General features: G+C 33.9%; 6 protein-coding genes across 7 annotated transcripts; 3 read left to right on the forward strand and 3 right to left on the reverse strand.

Annotated features, from left to right (window-relative positions):
* Window positions 1-277: 277 nt before the first annotated feature.
* On the reverse strand, window positions 278-1,501 carry LOC148765259 (uncharacterized). Its single transcript, XM_088813766.1, has 2 exons — window positions 1,432-1,501; window positions 278-1,190 (listed from the first exon to the last, which is right to left on the reverse strand). The coding sequence occupies exon 2, from the start codon at window positions 1,181-1,183 to the stop codon at window positions 389-391; it is 795 nt and encodes a 264-aa protein (XP_088669892.1). The 5' UTR covers window positions 1,184-1,190; window positions 1,432-1,501; the 3' UTR covers window positions 278-388.
* A 5,665-nt stretch (window positions 1,502-7,166) lies between these two features.
* On the forward strand, window positions 7,167-8,039 carry LOC148765260 (uncharacterized). Its single transcript, XM_088812886.1, has one exon. It carries the CDS (start codon window positions 7,179-7,181, stop codon window positions 8,037-8,039), a length of 861 nt encoding a protein of 286 aa, XP_088669012.1. The 5' UTR covers window positions 7,167-7,178.
* Window positions 8,040-8,243: 204 nt separating this feature from the next.
* Window positions 8,244-13,024, reverse strand: LOC105952482 (transcription factor UNE10). The gene is made up of 6 exons (XM_012976045.2): window positions 12,663-13,024; window positions 11,901-12,564; window positions 11,391-11,492; window positions 10,748-10,813; window positions 8,835-9,197; window positions 8,244-8,520 (listed from the first exon to the last, which is right to left on the reverse strand). Exons 1-6 carry the CDS (start codon window positions 12,782-12,784, stop codon window positions 8,443-8,445), a joined length of 1,395 nt encoding a protein of 464 aa, XP_012831499.2. The 5' UTR covers window positions 12,785-13,024; the 3' UTR covers window positions 8,244-8,442.
* A 3,694-nt stretch (window positions 13,025-16,718) lies between these two features.
* Window positions 16,719-18,830, forward strand: LOC105952401 (protein transport protein Sec61 subunit beta-like). The gene is made up of 2 exons (XM_012975943.2): window positions 16,719-16,860; window positions 18,400-18,830. The coding sequence occupies exon 2, from the start codon at window positions 18,402-18,404 to the stop codon at window positions 18,648-18,650; it is 249 nt and encodes an 82-aa protein (XP_012831397.1). The 5' UTR covers window positions 16,719-16,860; window positions 18,400-18,401; the 3' UTR covers window positions 18,651-18,830.
* Window positions 18,831-19,050: 220 nt separating this feature from the next.
* On the reverse strand, window positions 19,051-20,518 carry LOC105952402 (uncharacterized). 2 transcript variants are annotated; one of them, XM_088812887.1, is made up of 2 exons: window positions 20,384-20,518; window positions 19,051-20,057 (listed from the first exon to the last, which is right to left on the reverse strand). In XM_088812887.1, exon 2 carries the CDS (start codon window positions 20,039-20,041, stop codon window positions 19,160-19,162), a length of 882 nt encoding a protein of 293 aa, XP_088669013.1. In that variant the 5' UTR covers window positions 20,042-20,057; window positions 20,384-20,518; the 3' UTR covers window positions 19,051-19,159. The 2 variants fall into 2 exon arrangements, with proteins under 2 accessions (XP_088669013.1, XP_088669014.1); XM_088812888.1 differs by having other exon boundaries at window positions 19,051-20,113; window positions 20,384-20,478.
* A 1,031-nt stretch (window positions 20,519-21,549) lies between these two features.
* Window positions 21,550-22,521, forward strand: LOC148765261 (PKS-NRPS hybrid synthetase cheA-like). The gene has a single exon (XM_088812722.1). It carries the CDS (start codon window positions 21,550-21,552, stop codon window positions 22,519-22,521), a length of 972 nt encoding a protein of 323 aa, XP_088668848.1.
* The last annotated feature ends 4 nt before the right edge of the window (window positions 22,522-22,525 follow it).

A 22,525-nucleotide genomic window follows, 5' to 3' on the forward strand; every position in this document is an offset into this window, starting at 1 on the left:
TGGCGGCGGAAATATTGTATCTCCATTTATATAATAGTGACGCGAGGGAAAGAGAGACAGAGCACTAGAGTAAAAATTAATATGGATATTGCAAGTTTAATTTTCGAAACAAGATGGAATTTTCATAAATATTTTTCAAAACTAAAATTCGATCGAAAATTTCAATTTTGAAATCACCAAGAATTCGGAATGTACGTTTCAATTAAAATGTTGGATCAAGTTAATTGTTAAAACATGAAAGAATATATATATAATCAAGTTAGTAACACTCTTCATAGTAGTAAAAATCAATAAATTTAATATCCGAAAAAAATCCCCCCAAAAAAAAAAAAAGCTAATCAAACTAACGACGGGTGAAAACGATTGCAAACGAGGGGAATAAATTTGTTCAAAAAAGAGGACCGTCAAAACGATACGGATATACACGAACACAACACGTAGGGCAAAAATAGTTGTTCTCAAGCAGCCTCCGAACAATGCAATGCGTATGAAAGGCATGATCGCACGGAGGAATCACGGATATGTGGGTCCCAATTTTCGGGCCCCGTGAACAAATACCGCAGAGGGGCATAATCGTCAATTCCTTGTCGATATCTTCAACTCTTCTCCTCATCATCGCTACCCTCAACGAATAAAGTGAGAGTTGACTATCCAATTGTTCACGACCCACATCCGTTACAGTTGGCCATACGCAAATCGGGACCAAATTATCCGCTTTGATGACTCGATCGTTGACCGAGTCAACGGTCTCGTTTTCTTGCTGCACCGTGCAAACCTCGAGACGGACGACTATAGGGATCAACGACCGACGGGCGTTTCGCGGGTCGTTGGCCGTTTGAGCGGCGAAATCGGACGCCTTGTTGACTAACTCTTTGATTTCGTCCTTAGTCATCCAATATTCCGCGAGTCTACAAGACACATCCGTGAAGATGTGAACTGTTTCTTTACCATGTCGACATGCGTCGAATCTCTCCGAGTCCACGATTTGATCTCGACCGTCGATTGTCTTGATGATGAAACTAGTTCGGACCTCGAAGAGATAGGTTTTGAGGTCCGGGTCGAGTGTGTATCGATACAATGGAGCTATTTCATCGTCCAACGAGAAACGGTAACGGTATTCGTAACCTGCCGTTGTCCGTTCGGCCACTCCGAAAAAATTCACAACCGATCCACGTGGAGCCATTTTATACCTACAAAGGCAAACAAGACATTAAAAGCCATTTTTTTTTTAAATTAAAAAAATAATCATTTAATAGTTTAAAAAACCATGATGAGAAAAGCATTTCAATCTGAATTCAAGATCGACAGCTTAATCAGAATGATAATTAATAACAAAATAATATAAAATCCACCACAGTACAGAATCACAAATTTAATAAATAAATAAAATAATAATAAAAAAAATTAAAAAAATATGAAGAATGAAAGTACCTCAGGATGAAATTAAGGAAAAACACAACAAGGATATGACAAGAGAGATGTAGAGAGACTACGAACCCTATTCTTTCTTTTTTTAGATTAGTGTTTGATTAGGACTGAGTAGTTGAGGATAGCGCGAAAAAAATCGAGATTTAGCGGATACTAAGGAACAATATAAGAGATGTTTAAGGGGCTGGTTTGTTTTGCCTTCGGTCAATGTAAATTTAATTTTGATCCATTTTTCATGCGTCTGTATTTGGGGAAATTCACTAGGTAAAAGAATTAAGCTATTTTTTGATTTTTTATCTACTAACTTTGCATTGCATTATCAACGACCGAGAGGAGAAATTGGTCCATTTATTGCACCGGGTATTATTTGTTTAGCCTAATGATGGGAGAGTTTGACGAGCCAAATGGGATTATTAACCATTGATCTGTCATTTTGTTTGATCCTGCATCCGGTGGAGTACATCGGGTAATTATTAACCCTTGATCTGCACACAATCATGTGTATGTGTGCTTAACGAGAAGTTATTTCACTATATTAACAATTAATAATTACCCGATGTATTTCATCAAGTGTAACATCGTGCCAAGCCACATATGGTCATAGAAAGAGAACCTAAACATAAAATTTATAACTAAAATATTTATGGTTAAAGAGCTTAGCATTAATATTAATTATATTTTTTTTATCTGTATATATGAAGCAACTTTAAGTAGCTAATTTATTATGTATACAACTTCACAATGCATTGTGGTAGTTTAGTTTCTTAAACCAAAACAATACATAAATAAATCAAGGTATACAGTATGCTGAAACAACAAGAATAAGCATGAAAGAAAACTAAAAACCTGCATATATAAGTTCATCAACACTAAGGCATAATAATATATTAATAATAACAACATTAATTAAAACTGGGAAAAAACACGTATTAAAACTCGAATCAACAAGGTTTTTTTTTTTTGTCAATAATAGAGTAATAGTAATAATCATAAAAGAAAGTTGCAAACTTCGTCTCGTTGTTTCAACGTGGAACCGGACGACGTGGAAGTGGAAGTGGATGATTAAGACCCGCCTGAACATACGGATACGCAGAAACATTGCAAGTAGGGCACATATAGTTTCTGCCGAGCATCCACTTCACAATGCAATGTGAATGGAAAGCATGATTGCACGCAGGGAGCACCGATATATAAGTCCCCAGCATCGGCCCACTCAAACAAATATCGCATAAGGGCATAATCGCCATTCCATCTTCAACATCCTCAACCCTAGTCTTGGCCGGGTGAGCCTCTCCGATTTTAATCGAACCCGTCATTAGTCTAAACAAATTGCACAGAAGATTGTTAGGATAATTTTTCGGATTCGCAGCCCTAGGGAAAATGACAAACGGTACCAATTTTTCTTCCCTTATGGCTCGGTCGTTGACTGAGTCAACCGACTCGCCTTCTTGCTGAACTGTGCAAACCTCGAGATGAACAACTATAGGGATTAACCAACGGGATCCATTGTTAGGCTCCTTGCCCGTTTGAACTGCGAAATTAAATGCCTTTTCAACAAACTCTATGATTTCATCTTGAGTCATCCAATATTCTGCGAGCCTGTAAACGACATCTACCATAAGACTTTGTTCGCAATCGCCGTACATTTTGGCGTCGAATCTCTCCGAGTTCATAATCCTATCTTCACCTTCGATTGTCTTCATGGTGAAGCTTGTTCTGATCTCGAAAAGATAGGTTTTTTCTCCTCGGTGGTATTCAAATTTATATAGTTTAACTATTTCGTCGTCGATCGAGAAACGGTAATTGTATTCGTACCCAGCCACTCTACGTTTAGACACTCCAAGTACTTCCATTGTTCCTTTATCCAATAAATATACCTCCTATATTACCTACAACAAATTACACATCAACATTAAATTAAATTAAAATAAAATCAAGAAATTTGTAGAGTAGATGCATCAATTTCAAAACCAAATAATTAAACCAACAACAGGACCACTTAATCGGTGTAAATCTACGCACAGAATTAGGGCAATTGCTTGAAGGAGGGTAGTTGTATGAGCTAATATTATTGGATCGAAATTAATTATTTACCAAGCAAATAACTTTTCAGTCCAGCCAAAGTAATGAATTAAGTCTTATATGAATAATAATTAATAAGTAATATGTATGTATAAAATAATTCAAAATATATATAAATTTCGGAAAAAAATTGGAATTACTATCGGAAATTTTGGAACTATTTTTGGACCGGAATTCGGAAATTCCGAATATTATATATACATTCCGATTCCGATACTTTTTTTTTCAAAAAAATCGGAAATCCGACTATAAAAAAAATCGTTTCAAAATCAGAAATATTCGATCGAAATCGGAACACCCTTAGATAGGCCATACTAGGCCCATTAGAAGTTCATAAGCCCATAGTAAAAATAACAATACCGGATCCATCACTATGAGACATGAGTGTTCAAGGAATATGACAAATTACGAAAAAAAAAAAAACCATTCATCTTTGTATATTTAAAATTTTTGATTTTTTTTTTCATTTTTTTAATTTATTTTAGTTTAAATACTAATAGTGCATATATAAATATAAATAAAATAAAAGTGAATACCACACCGAATTAACGGTTCGGTAATCGACATGTATGAATTTTTGTTCGGTTCGATTAGATCGGTTTACCAACCGGATGAACACATGCAGTTAAATTTGACATCGTAAGGGTGGATGGGTAAGACAATACATAATTGAGATGGTGATTATAATTATGCAAACAAGAGGGTTTTTTTTATAATCATACCTTACCTCAGGCGGATGGCCGTAATTTTCCCTCAAAGAATATGTTTAAAAGTGGTGTGTTAACAATTTTTTTTTTCTTTTTTTTTTGGGTTCAAGCTTTAGTATTGGTACAAGTTTTTCAATTATTATTATTATTATTATTATTATTATTATTATTATTATTATTATTATTATTATTATTATTATTATTATTATTATTATTATTATTTAAATTGGGCTAATGAATAATAATAATAATAATAATAATAATAATAATAATAATAATAATAATAATAATAATAATAATAATAATAATAATAATAATAATAATAATAATAATAATAATAATAATAAATAATAATAATAATAATAATAATAATAATAATAATAATAATAATAATAATAATAATAATAATAATAATAATAATAATAATAATAATAATAATAATAATAATAATAATAATAATAATAATAATAATAATAATAATAATAATAATAATAATAATAATAATAATAATAATAATAATAATAATAATAATAATAATAATAATAATAATAATAATAATAATAAAAATAGTCTATCTGCAGAGAGAAAAGAAGAAGAGGTCGTTTTCCTAATATATATACAAGTAAAAATCTTTTTCTAAATAGGGGAAATATGCAATAACCCCCTCAAATAGAAAATATTTTGAACTAAACCCAATTGACTATTAAAAACTTTTGCCTACACCCAAGTTTCATTCTTAATTAGTGAGACCCCCCTAACTAGACATGATAAGACTAAAGTGCCCTTATGTGATTAGGTTTTTAATGTGATATAATTTATTTCACTATTTCACTCCCCCTCTCTCTCTCTCTCACGTTCTCAATCTCTCATCTTCTCTTCTTCTTCGTCTTTTTTTTTTTTTTCCTTTTTTTCGTCTTTTGACAGATCTGTATATATGCAAGTATTTTTGGGCGAGATCGAGGGGCCTAGTCGTCGTCTTTGTAGCGCTCTATGCTTGATGTTGAAGAAAAATTGCGTGAAAAAGATCAAAGATTGTATGTAATTGTTTTTTTTTATTTTTTTTTCTTAATTTAGTCTATGGATTATAATGTTTGGTTCGCAATTTACGAACGTTTGTTTTGTTCAGAGCAAAATGTATGGGGTTTGTGTCGTCCGAGTTGTATATGATTTCATTTTATCTCGATTTACAGAGTAGTCACATAATAGTCATATTCACTGTTCTGTTAATAATTATGACTATTGTTGATTCACTCGATTAGTGATTTATGAATTTCTTGTTTGTTCCCCACTCTCTCTTTCATTCACCGTCGTTGTCGTCGCCTCCCCCTCCTTCTCTTTCGTTACTTTCGATTTTTTTTTTCTCCAGATCTGGAGCAGAAGCATTAACGTGACTATAGTCTGGTTCGAATATGACTATCGATGATTCACTCGATTAGCGATTTATTAATTTCTCGTGTTCGTTGTTTCTGTCGATTTCTCTCTCTTTACACCACCATCGTCTCCACATAGATTTGTACACCACCACCACCGTCGTCGCTCGTTGTCGTCGCCTCCTCCTTCGTTTCCACGTAAGGCACTTTCTCTCTTTTTTCGTTATCTTTATCGTTTTCTCAGGTTTTTTTTTCCAGATGCCATCACCACCACCATCGCCGCCTCTTTCACTCTCTTTCCTTCACCACCGCCACCACCGCCGTTGTCGTCGACTCCCATCCCTCTCTCTCGTTATTTTTCTATCTTTATTTTTGTATTTTCGATTTTTTTTTTCAGATATGAACAATAGCAGTAACATGACTATAGTCATATTCGAATATGACTATAGTCATATTTATGTATTTTTCGAATATGACTATTGTTGAATATAATCTATCATCTTGTTTTCAAGTTGACTTCGAGTAAGTAGATTCAAATTGATTTTTTGTGTGGATATTGATTGGATTATTTTCGTAAACAATAGGGAATCTTCGTTGTTTTATATGATTTGGTAAATATGACTATGCCATATAATCGGAATTTGTAAGTTCAAAATATAAAAAAAAAACAATATAAAAAGAGAATATGACTACAGTTAATATAGTCATATTCGACCATATAGTCGAATATGACTACAGTTAATATAGTCACATATAGTCATATTCAACCATAGTCATATTCGGCGTTGCAAACCTGTGGAGAGAAAAAAATCAATTTTTTGTTTAAAAAAAATAAAAAAAAAAATTATTTTTATTAAAAAATATTAAAAATAAAAAAAAATGACTAAATAAAGTCCGAAAACAATATAAAATATAAAATAAAAAAATAAAGTCCGATTTTTTTTTTTTTTTGATTTGGTAGCAATTTTTTAGGAATTTGGAAGCAAATTTTTAGGAATTAAATTGTTATTATAGAAAGAGAGAAAAAAGGAATAATTGAGATAAATTATACTAATTAATCCTAATTAGCGGGATTTAAGTGCCTAATTAATAGGAATTTTGTAAATAATGCGGATTTAGTTGCCTTATTAATAGGAATGTTGTAATTAGTAGATATTTATTAAAAAAAAAGTGCGGATTTAATTGCCTTATTAATAGGAATTTTGTTAATACTAGATAATTATTAAAAAAAATGGGTAGTATAAGGGTAAAATTGGAAATAAATATTCTAGGGGTTTTCACAAAGGAAGAATTATGGTATGGACATATCACTATTTTTTATCTATTGGAGGGGTGTATTGCTAATGACCCCTTCTAAATAATATATCTAGGGTTTCTCTAAGTAATAATCTCCTTTCATCCTCCGAGGTAATAAATTCTTATTTTCTACCGATTTTATTTCTGCCCCGTAAATTGTTATTGTATGATTATACTATTATGTATTATTCGAATGTTTCTTTTTATTATTGTAATATATATTTTTTTTTTAATTTGTGGCTCTGTGTTGCGATTGATCTGATATTATTTTGCTATTCTCATTGATTAAGGAACAATGCCCGTACGCAGATGCCGACCTGTAGCTGGAGTAGCTGCACGTGGAGTTGCGGGGTACGAATATCGTTATCGTTTCTCGGTCGACGAAGAAGATGAAATAGCTAAATTGTATAAATTCCAAATCCACCGCGGAAAGAAAACCTATCTCTTCGAGATCAGAACGAGCTTCGTCATCAAGACAATCGACGGTCAAGAGCAGATTATGGACTCGGAGAGATACGACGCCCAAGTATACGACGATAGTAACGAACACGGTTTTATGATGATGGTAGAGCATCGGCTAGCAGATTATTGGATGACCAGGGATGAAATTAGTACGTTTGTCCACGAGACTTGCGATTTCGCCTCTCAAATAGGCAAAGATCCTAAAAACGAATCTCGATTACTGATCCCTGTAATTATCCACCTTGACGTTTACACAGTGCAGCAAGAAAACGAGTCAGTTGACTCAGTCAACAACCGAGCCATCAGGGAGCAAAATTTGATCCCGTTTTACGTTTGGCCGGAAGCGACGGTGGATCGGGGGAAGTTTAATAATTATCTTCTACTTTTTTGTTTGAATCTAGTTATGGCGAGGGCTACTGTTGGAGATGTTGTTGACCATAGATCGGGGATGAGGCCTAGGGTTAGGGTTGAGGATGTCGAAGAGGGAATGACGATTATGCCCCTCTGCGATATTTGTTTGCGGGGCCCGATGATCGGGACTTATGTATCGTGGCTCCCTTCGTGCAATCATGCGTTTCATTTACATTGCATTGTGAGAAGGCTGCTGCTTGAAGACAACCACTTTTGCCCTACTTGTCAAGTCCGTGCCTATCCGTTTATTCCTCCGAGAATTACGCAGCTGCCACCTACTTGAAACAAGAAAACGAGTCTGCACGGTTGACTCGGTCAAGTTGATCGAGTCGTCAGAGTGGAAAATTTGGTCCCGTTTTATGTGTAGACCGGGCGACGATTTGATAAACAAAATTCATCTTTAATTTTCGTTGTGTCTAGCTTATACGAGTATGCAGGGGATCTTCAATATAAAGACAAGTTTCTAGTTTCTACATTTTTCGATACGTTTCGGGAATTGAAACAAATAAATAATGTTATTTATATGTCATAGAAATCATCCCCTAAGTGATAAAAGAAAATTTTGAAATTGATAAAAGAAGACATAAATTTGAACACTTGTAATAAACATACACAAAAAGAACCTACAAATATTAACTTCTTAATTAAAGTCTTATAGCACACTTGTTTTAATTTTCTCCCAATAATCAATTCTTTGAACCAGAAATTTGTTGGAATTGTTGGTAGAAAGCTGCCAATCTGCTGTAAGCATCAATCGTCATTGGCTGCATAAGAAGAAAATTAACTTTTAGTCCTTCAAGTTTACCTCAATTAGACATTTGGTTCCCTTTATTTAAACAAAAAATAAAAAAACAATTAGTTCCTCGTATTTCAAAATTTAATACTTTTGGTCATTTCAATCAATTTATCGTTAGTCCGTCAGTTAACGAAAAATTGACGAAAGGAAGGACCAAATGCAAAACTGAGGTAAACTTAAGAGACGAAAAGTGTGTTTTCCTAAATTCAAAATATATGAAAACAACAATTAACGAATTCATTTTTTTTTCAACATTTTTACGTTTAATTGAATAATACTCACTTGTGATTGACCGGCAAAGAACGCAGATAAAGGATCAGACATCACCGGAGGCGGTGGTTGCAATCGTCCGTCTTGCTGAATATCCCACGAGGCGGCCGCCATAGGCATGAAGGCTGCGGCGGCGGCGGCAGGTGGTGGCGGCATAGCTGCGGCACGGCCAATTGTATTGATGTCCATGAGCCCACTCATGCCCATACCGATACCAGTACCCATACCCATACCCATCATAGACATTTGAAGTTGTTGTTGCATGGCAAGTGGTAATATCATAGATGGAATGTTCATCCTACTCATCATTTGGACTTGTGCTTGAAGTTGTTTTAGGTATTCTATTACTTCATCCAACATTGATGCTTTATCTGTCTGCATAAGAGATTGTATTATTTCTAGTTGATTTTGACCGTTTTCGAGTTTGAATTTGTCTATACTCCAAACACGGAATTTCTAATTCTTTGAATTAGCTTTCTAATTCAACTTAAATTACCAGATTGGATATCGGGTGATAAAAATATGAATGAATGAACGAACATTGCCCACAACTTTAACATTGTGAGTTATCCAAAAAAATTAAAATGTAATTCATTCATGCATAACTTTATCACCAGGTATCCAATCCAGCTAATTCATGTTGCAGTAGAAAGCTAACTCAAACGACCACAATTTCCGAGTTTTGAATTTTACCAAAATCAAACTAGAAAATGGTAAAAATTACGTTCAAAGTCAAAACATTATTACTAATAAATTAAAACGAAATTTAACATTTCAGTATTCTAAAACATAAAAATCTCTCTCTCTCTCTCTCTCTCTCTCTCTCTCTCTCTCTCTCTCTCTCTCTCTCTCTCTCTCTCTCTCTCTCTATATATATATATATATATATATATATATATATATATATATATATATATATATATATATATATATATATATATATATATATATATATATATATATATTCCAAAAGGGTAGCCCCACCAAGAAAATAAATAAATAACACATGTGGTATTAATTTTTCTTGTCTTCCTAACAAATAACTGTCTGTCCCACATAGACTTAAGTTTCGAGATTTTAATTATGTGGACTAAGTTCACTTTTATATATATATGTATATATATATATATATATATTACCCCAAAAATAAAACACTTTGTGTGTGAATATTGGCATCATTATAAGTATTATATGGACCACCTTTTCACTGCATTATATTGTCTAATATAATTAATTTAAAGTTTCAATTTTCACATTATTTAATTATTTTTAAAAATTGAGGGCAGAAATTTTTTGATTTGATTTTTCAATAAAGCTATAATAAAGAAGTGGTGCAAAAGTTGTGAGGGGGGGCCAAAAACAATACTTGGATCATTCGGATTTATGTCTAACAGATAATGTTAGATTTTTTTAATAAGTATGTAATGATTTGCATCACTTATCTCTAACTCATGCTAAATTACGAAATACACCCCTGTATTTCCATAATTACCAAAACACCCCACATTTGTTCCAATATTACACCAACCCCCTTATGATGTTTTTTTTAAGAGAAAAAAAATTATAACAAGGAATATTCCCCAAAAAATGTTGATTATATCATTGGAGACGTGATATTTCTTTATGCTACATTTGAGAAGATAAAAATTACCCTATGAGGCATTTGCATTTAAACGGAATTTATATTCTGCTTATAGTGAGTGACCCATTCACAAATATTACTATCACCCCTTTTGGGAAATATTCCGAGGACTCAAAAAAATTCCGTGAAAAGTTACAAATTAAGGGAGTTGGTGACGGAAACAAACATTGCGGAGATTTTAGTAATTACGAATGGATGGGGGGCGTTTTTTTTGTAATTTAACCTACGTTGAGAGGGGTTTTTGTAATTTACCATAAGCTTTATTATACAAAATTTCTGTTACCTTGCTGGAATTTGGGACCAACTTCTGCAACGTCTTCATCCTTTGATTAATCTTGTCTCTTCTTTTCTGGGACAATACATGAGAATACATTTATTTAGTTTTACTATATATACCTCAAAATTCAACATTTTTAGCTAAACATTTGTATCAAGAAAAATAATATATATATATATATATATATATATATATATATATATATATATATATATATATATATATATATATATATATATATATATATATATATATATATATATATATATATATATATATATATATATATATACACGAATACCCACAAAAAGTCTTGCATTATATGCTACATAATACTCCGAATAATATTACGTCATATATATATTTATACACCAATTACAAATACATACACGTAGATGGGTTTTGTGTAACCTACATCTGGTGAAATACATCATGTAGTTTTACACGATTGATCTATACGTAATAACACACACTCTCATGTGTATGCGTGATTAGTAGGTACGGAGTTATTTATGAAAATCCACAATTTTTAAATCACATATTGTATTTCACCATATGTAAGATCTCGTAAGCTCACTGTGCAAATTAAAATAGATATTTATCAATCTATATATATGTAATTAGAGATAAATTGAAAGAGAAAACCTACTCTTTCAGATTGGTTATGAATAGCAGCTGCCCTCGTTTTCTTGATTGTAACTGAGGATTTTCCATGCCCTAATTTTCTTTTCCCACAATCATCTGCTTCACTCTGCATACCAGAGACAATTATTTATTTATTTTTATTTTCAATTATTTTTATAATATATACTCCGTATACATACGTAAAAATTAAAGGTAAATTACATTTACACTTCTGAGATGGGCTAAAATAATTTTAATATCCCTACGGTATTGATAATTACAATCACCCCAGAAATACCGTTAGAAATTGTAACAGGGATAATGCATTAGACACGTCATTCCGATAGATTTGTAACGTAATATTAGTTTCAGGAAGTGGTGGAGATACAATCGAGCTAGGTGTTATTTAAGAAATGTTTCAGGGGTGATTGTAATTATCAATACCACATGGACTTTAAAGTTATTTCAGCATACTTTAGGGGTGTAAATGTAATTTACCCAAATTTGAATATATGTGTAGCGATGTATAACATGCCTGTGATCTACTGCGACAGCCGGAATAATCATGGTCATCGGCGGAGGTCCTGGAATATTCTTTGCCGGAGCTGGTGTTTTCCGGCGACCACATGGAAGTTGACGTCAACCCGCCGCAAGTATCAAGCGTCAACTGGAAGCTGTCGTCTCTCCCTCCGAACGTGGCGCTCTCGCTCGCGGCCGTCGTCGCGCCAACAACCTTGCAGCCGCATGCCGCCGCAAGTGCAGACCGGCCGCCGTGTGCGGCCGCTCCGCTGCACGACCCCACGTGCGTGGAGGACCCAACAACGTATTCGAGCACGTGCGCGGAGTTCTCTGGATTATGTTCATCGTCGTCGTTTCTGGGGATATTGTTCCGGCAAGGGACGAGGGCGTCCATGGTCACGGTAAGGGAGGCGCTGGCGGTGGGGCCGGAGTTGGCGGCGGCGGAGGCGGCGGCACGGTGGTTGTCGAACCAAGGCACCAGCTCTTTGGGATTCATGCCTGCGGCGAACTTGGGGAGGCGTTGGGTGGTGGCTTGGTTGACTATGGACTCGAGAGTACCGCCGGCGCGTGGCTTTTCCCATGCGGCGGTGGGGGGTTTGTTGACCACGCGCGATGGGGCTAACCCATGCATGGCTAGTTGCCCGTTTTTCCATGTTAGCTCTGCAACTTCGTATTCCAATCTGATGAAACATAATTAATTTTAATTCATCCAAGAAGAGAGAGAGAGAGAGAGAGAGAGAGAGAGAGAGAGAGAGAGAGAGAGAGAGAGAGAGATTACGAGGGGACATTGAGAGCCAAAGAATTAGAGGAATCGGAAAGAGTGGAGACAGCGGGTCGGGGCGGCGGCGGCGGCGCGGCGGAGTAGTCGTCGGTATCCCAACTTGGAACACACTGACTCATTTTTTGCAAATATAGTTAATTTTGTAATTGGAAAAATAATTATATAAAGAGAAATTAAAAGTAGATTTTTGTGAACTTTTTGGTGCTTGGTCGTGGAATATTGGGTAACAAAAATTTATAAAGGGAACTATAATTTATATTTTCTATATATTATTATATGTGGGTGTGGGCTTTTTGAGAGTGGAAGGGCAAAAGGGATCACTCTGCATATTTATGATTCTTGAAAAGGAGAGATGAATCATTTTTCTTTTTCTTTTTTTAATAATTTCAATATTCGAATTTGTTTTGACGGTCGGTCTATCAGATGATACACTTAGTGATAAATATCCAGTGATTTTGCACCATATATCTATATATACAAGTAATTATCTAGTAAGCACGTTCGCAAGGGATGACCTAGCGCACTGGAGCAAGTGAGTATGTGTTAATTAATTCAGATGCCAATGACTACTGGATTGAGCTTGTCACACATGGTTAGCCTAGTGCGGTTTACGTCTCTCGTTTGTAGGCTATTATACGAAAGTGTTGTAGCATCTAGAAAATCTTGTTTTGGCTAAATTTTTATGATATGCAATTTTTTTTTATTTGTCAAGCTATTATACGAGAATGTTGTAATATCTAGAAAATCTTGTTTTAGTTAGATTTTGATATGCAATTTTCTATTTATTCGTCAAGCTATTATACGAGAGTGCTGTAGCATTTAGAAAATCTTGTTTTAGCTACATTTTAATGATATGAAAATTTTATTTATTCACCAAACTATTATACGAGAGTATTGTAGCATCTAGAAAATTTTGTTTTGGCTAAATTTTGATGAAATGCAATTTTTTGTCATCAACCACGGTTTTAAATTTAAATTTCATTATTTATATGCTAGGTACACAAGTAGAAAAATGGCTTTTTATTACGACCATTAACCGTAGTAAAATGTATTAAATTCGTAGTATATATAGGCTTTTGCTAGCATTTGCTACGGATTTGTCTAGAAGTATATACGGGCGTGACAAAAATTTTGCTATGGTAAATAGCCGTATCAAATACTTTTTTGCTACGACAAATTCCAGTATTTACTACGACTTTTTACTGTAGCAAACAATTTCGTAGTTAAAAGCAAATTTTCTACTAGTGGTAATACCACAGCTAAGTAATTACCATTGTGCCCTCAGTTTTCCCGCTAAATGACATCAACATTTCAGCATTTGTATTATCCTATCTATTATTTCATATTTGTTTACATATTATATATTCTTAATTTCCTAAGAATCCTATGATGTCATCGAATACATATATTTAATTTTACTATATAGAATAAAATAAAGTATTAAAAAGAACTAGTCCCTATGTAGCAAAAATAAATTAAAACAAACGACACGTGATTAGGGATATTGGCCGTACGGCCACAGCCATATCTTGCGGCTAAACTCGATTGGCGGAGACGCTACGGGGTGCGCGCGTGGGAAATCTAAAGTTTGGACAGGAGCAAGTGATGCAGAATTTGACACGCGTCTCAAAACTAAGGTGGTCTGGAGTCCAGACAACGCGGAGGCGGTCTGTCCACATGTCACGTCCACGCGCTTGACGTGGACCTTCTAACCGACGCTCTTAGAGTAAAGTTAGCAATTCCCCTATTTTCTAGGACTCCTATGTAAATATCTTAACTATCACTAATTCAGTATTGGAACAAATACGGTTTCAGTCCCTCAAATTTGCAATGATTTCATATTTGGCTCCATATATTCCCAAAAAACATATTTGGTCCCTCATTTTTCAATAATTTGATAGTTTTGGTAATTTTTGTCAATTTCTCGTTACTACTAAATTGGTGGAAATAACCAAAAATGTCAAATTATTGAAACATGAGGGACCAAAAATATTATTTTGTAAATAAGGAAGACCAAATAATGTGAAATTAGTACAAACCTGAGTGGTGAAAAATGTAATTTCCTCATTCAATATTATAGCCGAATTAATAGGTATTATTATTTCCACCACAAAAAAAAAAAAAAAAAAAATTCTTCTCGAATTTGAAAATATCTAAATAATATATATATATATATATATATATATATATATATATATATATATATATATATATATATATATATATATATATATATATATATATATATATATATATATATATATATATATTGCAAATTTTGTGCTCCAGGCCATTTAAAATGATCGAAATAATAAAAACTCATCTACAAATAATTAAACTAACGGGTCAATCCATTAATTCAATGTTATAAGTTCACTAACATTTAAATAAAGTGCATTCTAACAATTTAATTATAAATAACCCCTCGAACTTGTTATTATTGTTGTTGATTATTAATATCCATAAGTATACTAAAAAAAACCGCCCAATTACATGTGTACCTACTGCAATCATATACAAGATGCAATGAATGAATGATGTCTCAATCTTTTATTGTGACAAGGGACAAGATTAATCATGTAATAAATGAAAGTTTTGTAAGTTTGTGTATAATAAAATAAAATAAAAGATTGTCTAGGGTAGAGTGAAGTAAGATTCTGGTGCATAAAGGCCGATTTTTTTCTTCATGTCATATTCTTCACACGCCATCAATGACAATTTAATTTACTGCTCATTAAAAAACAAAGTAAATTAAATTAAATTAAAAAAAAAAAAAAGAAGAACAAAAAAAAAAAAAATCATTGACAATTAACCAAAAAGATCTAAAATCAAAATTTTGAAATGGATCACAATGTTTCGACTTTCGATTTTAAAGTAATTTTCATTGACATATCGTTTGATTTAATTAAAAAAATAAAAATAGAACATAATCGTAATAAAGAAGAAGGGTTTTGGAACAAAGAAAATATGATTGATTTGTGCGTTTGTGTAGTATTGATTTTCACTAAGCATATTAATATAATTTTATATTATTTATTTTGGTCTGTTAGACTGAGAAAAAAAAATAGTATTTATTTATTTTAGTATGTCCCTTATTTTAGATGGACTAATTTTATTTGTATTTAATTTTGTTGTGAGCTGTTAGTTAATGGAGCAGGCCCATTTACATGTTGAGCTCTTGATGAACAAGCCTGCATAAATAAACCGTTTGTTACATGTTTGGGTTTTGAACAATGAGTGCCCACACACAATAATAGCCCATAAATAATATTATTATCGCGATTAGTTTTTAAATATTCAGATTAATTTAGCGAAATATTAAATTATTAAACTATAAATTTAATACGTTGACACCGAGTAGAGATTGGTAAAAAATATTATTTCATTGAGGGTTATTAATTTATCGAGGTTTCTACTGTAGTGCATTTTTTTCATTTATATGAATTTAATAAGATTAGGAGCATACATATCTAGCTAAATTTGACCAATAATTGCTCGAAATTGTTGTCAAAAATTTAAAGACGAAAACAATTAGTTGAAATTACAAAAACCGAATATTAAAAATATGTGGTGTTTGCAAAATGCTTATTGAAAAGTAGAAGTTAGTGATTGTGAGTTAAGTTAATTTTAAGTGATTATTTTTAAAAGTTGGGGATGTCTGCAAATATTCTCGAAAATGAACTTAAATAGAAAAACAAATACACGGATGTTTTTAGAAAAAAAAAAAAAAAGCTTAAAACAATTTATTTTAAGAGAAGCAAAAGCAAAACTTAGCCCGCATGGGTGTAGCTCAACTGGTTCCGGAGGTGGTAAGTTGGAGCAAGCAAAAGCAAAACTTAATTTTACAAACACCTAAAAAAAATTATAAGCAAAAAAAGGATAATAATCACTTTCAAAAAGCTCATATATGGAGTATTTATAGCAATAGTATATTATTTGAAATACAATTGATTATTCGATGAATAAACATTATAATAAATCTTTCACAATTTCGGTTTAATCTATACTGTAATGAAATTTAGTCAAAGGTCAACAGGATTCTCTCTCTCCCTCTCTCTCTCTCTCTCTCTTAAATTCACCTCAATTCCATAATTTTCAACATTATTTCTGACGACGATTTTCGATCTGAAATTGAGGAAACCCTAGAGAGAGAATCCAACCGAATTGACCCAAGTTTCCAGTTCTCAAAATTAAGGTGAGTTGCTATGAATCGCTCAACTCGTTTGATTCGAATCAGATCTTGATCCAACTCCGTATCGAATTTCCTTTTATTATTTTATATATGCGTTCGATTCGCAATTGCTGATTGGATGTAAGACACAGATTTATGGATCTGGTTTCTCCGATGTTATATTTACTGATCGTCGTTATGAAATCTAGATTCTGGAAGTTGATCTCTGCTTGGGTTTGATAGTGAAGATTTTTTTTTTTTTTTGACTATTTTTAATTGGGTTTTTTTTTCGTTGCCCTTTCTGCCTTTGAAATGCATGCATGATGATTCGAATGTGATTTCTGTTAATTTTACTGTTTGATTTTTTCGACAATTTGTTCGCATTGAATTGTGCTAAGTAAGTGTGTAAAGTAATGCATAGTTGAAATAATGTCGAATTTAAGCTGCATATATGTTGGTTTATAAAAATTTTGTGTCTGTCGGATAAACTCGATTTGGGATGTCTCGAGCATATATGTTGGTTTATAAAATTTTTGTGTCTGTCGGATAAACTCGATTTGGGATGTCTCGAGCTCTCCTCTGCAATTGTTGATTTAGGTTCTTTTAATGCCTTAAAATGAATTTTATCGAAACAGTCAAAGAACCATGTGTCGATTGATCAGGGGAATTATTTTTCGTTGTTCTCGACTTGCTTTTCGGTGGATGGAGTTTCGTATCATGCATTTGGTATATTCATGCTATGTCAATTTGTAGCTCCTTCAAATGTCTCCAATAGTAGTTCTTGGAGATATTATAGATTCTACGAGTAATAGCGTACTTTGTGTCGTATTGTATGCAACTATTTTTTTCATTCAGTTTTCGTTGTATAAGTTCCTACGAATGACATCGATTTGACCACTTGAAGTTGCCATCACTGATTTGACTGTCCGTGTTAAATATTACCAATATGCAAGTGCACAACTTCGACTTTTATGGGGCAAAAAAAAAAACCTTTTTTCTTGTTGTTTCTTTGGAATATTGTAGTTCTTGGAGATATTATGGATTCGACGAGTAATAGTGCACTTTATTGCATTTCGTATGCAACTATTTTTTTGTTCAGTTTTCGCTGTATATGTTCCTAAGAATGCCGTCAATATGACCACTTGAAGTTGCCATCACTGATTTTGAATATCCGTGTTAAATATTACCAATACGAAAATGCACAACTTCGATTTTATGTGGAAAAAAACCGTTTTCTTGTTGTTTCTTTGGAATATTGTAGTTCTTGGAGATATTATAGTTTCTACGAGTAATAGTGTACTTCATGACATGTTGTATGCCACTATTTTTTCGTTCAGTTTTCGTTGTATAAGTTCCTAATAATGCCGTCAATATGACCACATGAAGTTTCCATTACTGATTTTGAATATCCACGTTAAACATTAGCAATATGCAAATGCACAACTTCGACTTTTATGGGGAAAAAAAATTACCTTTCTCTTGTTGTTTCTTGTTGTTTCTTGGGAATACAACTTCGACTTTGGTTCTTGTTTTTGCTCTGAATCTTGAAACGTTGGATTGCAGAAATGGCAACAGGTGGAGCTGCACCCCAGAGAGGAACAGCAGCAGCAGCTGCAGCTAATCTTCGCCGGAGAAGGACAGCTGGCGGCGGAGCTGCTGGCGGAGCGAGTGGGACCATGCTCCAGTTTTACACAGACGATGCACCGGGACTCAAGATCTCTCCGAACGTTGTTCTTGTAATGAGCATTGGCTTCATTGCTTTTGTTGCCATTCTTCATGTGATGGGCAAGCTGTACTTTGTCCGTAAAGAGTAGAAGATGGTCCTGTGTTGGCTTAATCCTGATTCTTGGATTACGGCAATAATAGATATTATACTTTAGGTTTCTTTTATTCCGGAAGGATTTTGTTTTCGTTTTTTTTTTCGTTTTAATTTGTAACAGTTGTGTTTTTTCGGTTAACTTTGGGATCAATGAAAAGGGAAACTTGACATCTTATCGATTTGTTCGGAAGGATTATGCTTGTTGGCAGCGTAAAGTAATGGAAACCTGATGCATTTGCTCGATTTTTATGTAAGTTTCGAATATGGGAAACTAAGGCAACACTATCCATTTGTGTTGTGTTAAGGTTGTTTGATTGAGCTTGATCTGGGTTTGACATCTTGCAGCTCTGACATCATAGAAAGCAAAAAATCATATGCACATCATCCACCCACAGTTCAATCACACCGTTAACTTAAACTTGAAACTCGAATCGAATGTTGCTACATAAGTTTAGTTTATAAATACTAATTAAAAAAAAAAACTTGCAGACTCTCTCTTGTTTTTCAAGCCCGTGGTGGCTGAGTAATTCTCGGAGGAATAAACGGATAGGCACGAACTTGACAAGTAGGGCAAAAGTGGTTGTCTTCAAGCAGCAACCTTCTCACAATGCAATGCAAATGAAACGCATGATTGCACGAAGGGAGCCACGATACATAAGTCCCGATCATTGGGCCCCGCAAACAAATATCGCAGAGGGGCATAATCGTAATTCCCTCTTCGACATCCTCAACCCTAACCCTAGGCCTCATCCCCGATCTATGGTCAACAACATCTCCAACATTAGCCCTCGCCATAACTAGATTCAAACAAAAAAGTAGAAGATAATTATTAAACTTCCCCCGATCCACCGTCGCTTCCGGCCAAACGTAAAACGGGATCAAATTTTGCTCCCTGATGGCTCGGTTGTTGACTGAGTCAACTGACTCGTTTTCTTGCTGCACTGTGCAAACGTCGAGGTGGATAACTACAGGGATCAGTAATCGAGATTCGTTTTTAGGATCTTGGCCTATTTGAAAGGCGAAATCGCAAGTCTCGTTGACAAACCTACAAATTTCATCCTTAGTCATCCAATAATCTGCGAGCCGATGCTCCACCATCATCATAAAACCGAACTTATTACTATCATCATATACTTTATTACTATCAACATATACTTGGGCGTCGTATCTCTCCGAGTCCAAAATCCGATCTTGACCGTCGATTGTCTTGATGATGAAGCTGGTTCTAATCTCGAAGAGGTAGGTTTTCTTTCCACGGTGGATTTGGAATTTATACAATTTAGCTATTTCATCTTCTTCATCGACAGAGAAAAGATAGTGATATTCGTACCCCGCAACTCCACGTGCAACCACTCCAGTTACAGTTCGGCATCCACGTAGAGCCATTGTTCCTTTCTACTACCTAGTTGAGAAATTGGTTCACTGAGTTCTGATATACCAATTCAAAACCAAAAAATTCTGGGAATAGAAAAAGAAAAATAACCACTTAATCAATAGATCTGCAGAATCCTAATCGTATTAGGAGGATCTATCTACTCTTTCTCAGTATTTCAAGGTTTAATTACAAAAAAACAATTAAGAAAGTGGAGAATAACAAAATAATCTGAGATCATTCGCAACACAGAGCCACAAATTAAAAAAAAATATATATTATTACAATAATAACTAGTACAAATAATCATACGACAACAATTAACGGGCAGAAATAAAATCGGTAGAATTGATTACCTCGGAGAATGAAAGGAGAAAACAAGCGTAAGATGAAAAGAAAAGTAAGCGAGGGCAGTTTATATAGAGAAAACCCTAGAGATATTTATTACTTTCGAAAAGATTTTCACTTGTATCTGGAAACCACCTCTTATTCTTTTCTCTCTGATTTTCATTTTTTTTTTTTATTATTATTATTATTATTATTATTATTATTATTATTATTATTATTATTATTATTATTATTATTATTATTATTAATAATAATAATAATAATAATAATAATAATAATAATAATAATAATAATAAAAGGGAGTTTTTCGTCATTTATTAGGGTAGCTGCAATTTTATCATGGCTGCAGATATTTGCAAGACGAAAATTACTAAGTGCAAGACCTTACTTCATGCAAGACCAAAATATAAATAAATTTATTAAAATCGAGACTGGAAATTACAAATATAACCCCAATAATAATTTAGATATTATTAATTTAAATTAAGTTAATTGCTATTGCAAGACCAAAAAATAAATACAAAAAAAAGAATAAAAAAAAAAAAGAAAAAAGAGAGGGAACTCACTCACCCAACAAAACACCAACATCTTCTTCTTCACCCTCATTTTACACATTTTTTCCACAAAAAAATCTTCCATATTCTCCAAAACCCTTATCACATAAAACCCTCAAATCTTACTAAAACTTGAAAAGAAGGACATTATGGATACACAAGATATAAATATGGAGGATTCTAAGGTCGAAGAACACAAAGAGGTAAGAAATATTGTACTTTGTGATCGTTTTTCTCGTTTTTCGCACCTCATTTCACGTACAAAAATTTTGACATGTACAGGTCGAAATATCCGCTTTATATCGACACTGCAGTGTCGACAATTTCAAAATAATTCGACACTCATTAACTGTCGAATTATATTGAAATTATCGACATTCTGGTGTCGATAGAAAACGGATATTTCGACGCTAGTGTGTCGAATTATCACTGTTACAATTGTGTAACCAATTTTTCGATTTTTCTTGCAGAGTTTTGTACCTAGCGCGTGTAGTGGAGCTAATGCATGTAGGGAATTAGCTTTGGATTATTCACATGAATTTACCACCCATGAGGAGTTTGCAACAAGGGACAATTTAGTCACATGGGTGCGCGAAGTTGGTATGTGACTAGGAATGATAATGTCAGTAAAGTCTTCAAACCCGGGAAAAAATAGACGTAGAAGGCCCTACGTGGTACTTGTATGTGAGCGTGCGGGGGTGTATCGTGGCAAAAAGGTACCCGGTCAAGACGACCGAGGAAAGGGAAAAAGGCAAACAGCGTCCAAGAAATGTGAGTGTCCGTTTGAGTTGAAGGGCCAAAAAATGGGCATGGATGAAGAAGAAGTTGGGTGGGTGTTGACAGTTGAATGTGGTAGTCACAACCACTCAGATTTTGAAAACTTTCAAGGCCACTCATATGCTGGAAGATTAACAAGTGAAGAGATGGCACTGGTAGAAGACTTGTCAAACGCATTGGTGAAACCAAAGACAATCTTATCATCACTAAAGTTGAAGAATCCGACAAATGCGTCTTTAATTAAGACGGTTTATAATGCTCGTCAGAAGATCCAGTTCAAAGAGAATGCTGGTAGAACTCAAATGCAATTGTTGATGTTGAAGTTGTCCGAAAATAACTACTTCGAGTATCACAGATATTTGGAGGAGACCGGCGAGGTAATGGACTTGTTGTGGACCCACCCTACGTGCATTAAATTGGCATGTAGTTATCCGTATGTATTGGTTATGGATTGTACATACAAAACCAACATATACGGACTCCCATTCCTGGAGATTGTGGGTATTACTTCTACGAATAAAACGTTCTCTGTTGCATTTGCATACCTTCGGGCGGAAAAAATAGACAATTACGTATGGGCCTTGAAGAGCTTGGCGAAGGTCATGGAAAGTTGTCCTAGACCTAATTGTATAGTCACAGATCGAGAGTTGGCTTTGATGAAGGCTATAGAGATCGTATATCCCTCCGGTCAACAACTTTTGTGTCGATGGCACGTGAGCAAAAACATTCTTAGTAATTGTAAGAAGATGTTCAAAACAAACAATGATAAGTGGAAAGATTTTGTGTCGATGGCACGTGAGCAAAAACATTCTTAGCACT

Source organism: Erythranthe guttata, chromosome 14 (genome assembly GCF_056151865.1).
Source record: "Erythranthe guttata isolate IM_541 chromosome 14, IM_541, whole genome shotgun sequence".
NCBI lineage: Eukaryota > Viridiplantae > Streptophyta > Magnoliopsida > Lamiales > Phrymaceae > Erythranthe > Erythranthe guttata.